Genomic DNA, 2013 nt, shown 5'->3' with positions numbered 1-2013 from the left:
AGAGAAAGAAAGAAAGAACGAAAAGAAAGAAAACGATTCGCCTGTCACCCCTTTGGGCATTTATACGGGGTACCCATGCGTGGCCCCATTTTGTACGTGCTCGAAATGCACACCAGGTAAAAAAAAAACTTCATTCTTCATCGCGAGAGGTTGTGCGAGGGCATACGCGCGCGCGTGGCGAGGCTACGCGTTTTTTTCTCCATTTTGGCCTCGTTAGCGCTTTTCCGATAGCGGTTTTCCGTTTGGGGTCCTCCCTTTGTGTCCGCCTTTTTTGTCCTCCCTTTGTGTCCTCCTTCTGTGTCCTCCTTTCGTGCCCCCCTTTTGTGTCCTCCTTCTGTGCCTTCCTTCTGTGCCCTCCTTTTTTTCCCCCTTTCCTGCCCCCTGTTTGCCCCTTTTCCAGCTGCTTCCCCGTGAGCGTCTCCACCACCGCGCGCACACGCACGAGCATACATACGTGTGCAGGCATAAATAATCCCCCTTTTTAATAAAACCAATTCGTGAACATATGATCCCTTAAGAGAGTCCCCTTTTTTCTAATTAATTGAAATTGGGAGACATTACAGCTGAGTGGATCTCTCTATGTGAAGCGTCTAGCTCAAAAGACTGCACAAAACAACGGTGCACAAATTGGAGATCCCCTCCTGTTTGACTCTCCCCAAAAGGGATACACACTCGGGGTGGAACTATAACCTCCGAGAAGAGTGTCTACCTTCGCTTGGGTGCGCAAATTGGAGATCCCCACCCACAGTGACGCGTAGGGCATGGGGCATGGGGCATAGGGCATAGTGAATAGCGCATAGTGCATAGTGCATAGTGCATAGTTCATAGTGCATAGGGTATAGTAAACCGCTTCGCATTAGCGCCAACAGGTGCACATGTCGAAAATAACTTCGCGCCGTTCAAAATGAAGAGCCGCGCCACCGGAAGGAAGTTGAAAGAAAAAAAGGAAAGAAAATTCAAAAGAGAAAAAAACGGAATAGAACAAGCCAAACTGGCATACCTCAGTTTCCTATGCGAAGAGGATGACATAAATTTTTTTTGCACTTTTGAGAACGAATGGGAACAGAACAACTCGCGCACAGATGTCAAGGAAGCACCCCTCGCTTGTTACAACAACTTCAGTTTGCCCCCTTCTAAGAGTGACGCGGTGGAACACTCCTACCTCTACACGCTGCTCCAAAGTGAGGACTTCACTCGTGATAAACGATCATGCTCATCTGTGACATTCATTTTCGATAAACTATTTTTTCACTTCGCCGATTTTGATGAGCAGCTGCGTAGGGATATCCATTTGGGGAGGTCCTTCCGAAAGGGGAAGAGGAGGAGGAGGAGCAGCAGCAGCAGGAGGAGAAGCAGCAGGAGGAGAGCTGCGAAAGAGGAGCCACCAAGGGGGGAGACCCAAATGGGTGCCCCAAAACTGTGCGCAAATAAAAATCGCGTCTTCCCAGGTGGCCCCAATTCAAACCTCGCAAAGGACTCAAATTTAACAGAAAAAAGGATCACATATGAGGACGATGAGGATGCGATGTTCCACCACTTGGCATACAGCCAGCTGCAGGACAGCCTTCTTCAGTTTTACCTTCCCCCGGGGGGGTATGCCAGTAGGACCCCCCTATGTAAAAACAGAGCGACCCGAACGAACGAGGGTCAGCGTCCCCAACGTTGTGGCATTGATGCTGAATGCGTGAAGCCAAATGGGGCTCCCTTTTCGAGGGGAAAGCTATCCGCGCGTGGAGTGGAAAAAAAAGCAAGAAAAGAAAGGAAAGAAAGAAAAGAAGCAAAAGAAAGAAAAGAAGCAAAAGAAGCAAAAGAAACAGAAAAAACACAAAAAACAAAACAAACAGAACGTGTACTGTCTACTGCGAAACGACGAGGCAGTCACCACGCAGGTGAAATCACAGAAAAGGTGAAAACCAACGGGGCGGGCGCCACACACCCATTCTCGAATCCCAAGTCGTTTGTCCGCTTGTACAATTACTCCTCCAGCGAAGACAGCCATATGTCCTTTTCGAA

General features: G+C 48.7%; 1 protein-coding gene across 1 annotated transcript; it reads left to right on the top strand.

Annotated features, from left to right (window-relative positions):
* Positions 1-904: 904 nt before the first annotated feature.
* PCYB_004490 (hypothetical protein) lies at positions 905-1447 on the top strand (the record flags this gene model as incomplete). Its single annotated transcript, XM_004227870.1, has 1 exon — positions 905-1447. A coding segment is annotated over one exon (543 nt), but the record flags the coding sequence as incomplete, so codon positions are not given.
* Between the last annotated feature and the right edge of the window lie 566 nt (positions 1448-2013).

This window comes from Plasmodium cynomolgi, assembly GCF_000321355.1.
Source record: "Plasmodium cynomolgi strain B DNA, scaffold: 0510, whole genome shotgun sequence".
In the NCBI taxonomy this organism is placed as follows: Eukaryota; Apicomplexa; class Aconoidasida; order Haemosporida; family Plasmodiidae; genus Plasmodium; species Plasmodium cynomolgi.
This window is presented reverse-complemented; position numbering and strand designations above follow the sequence as displayed.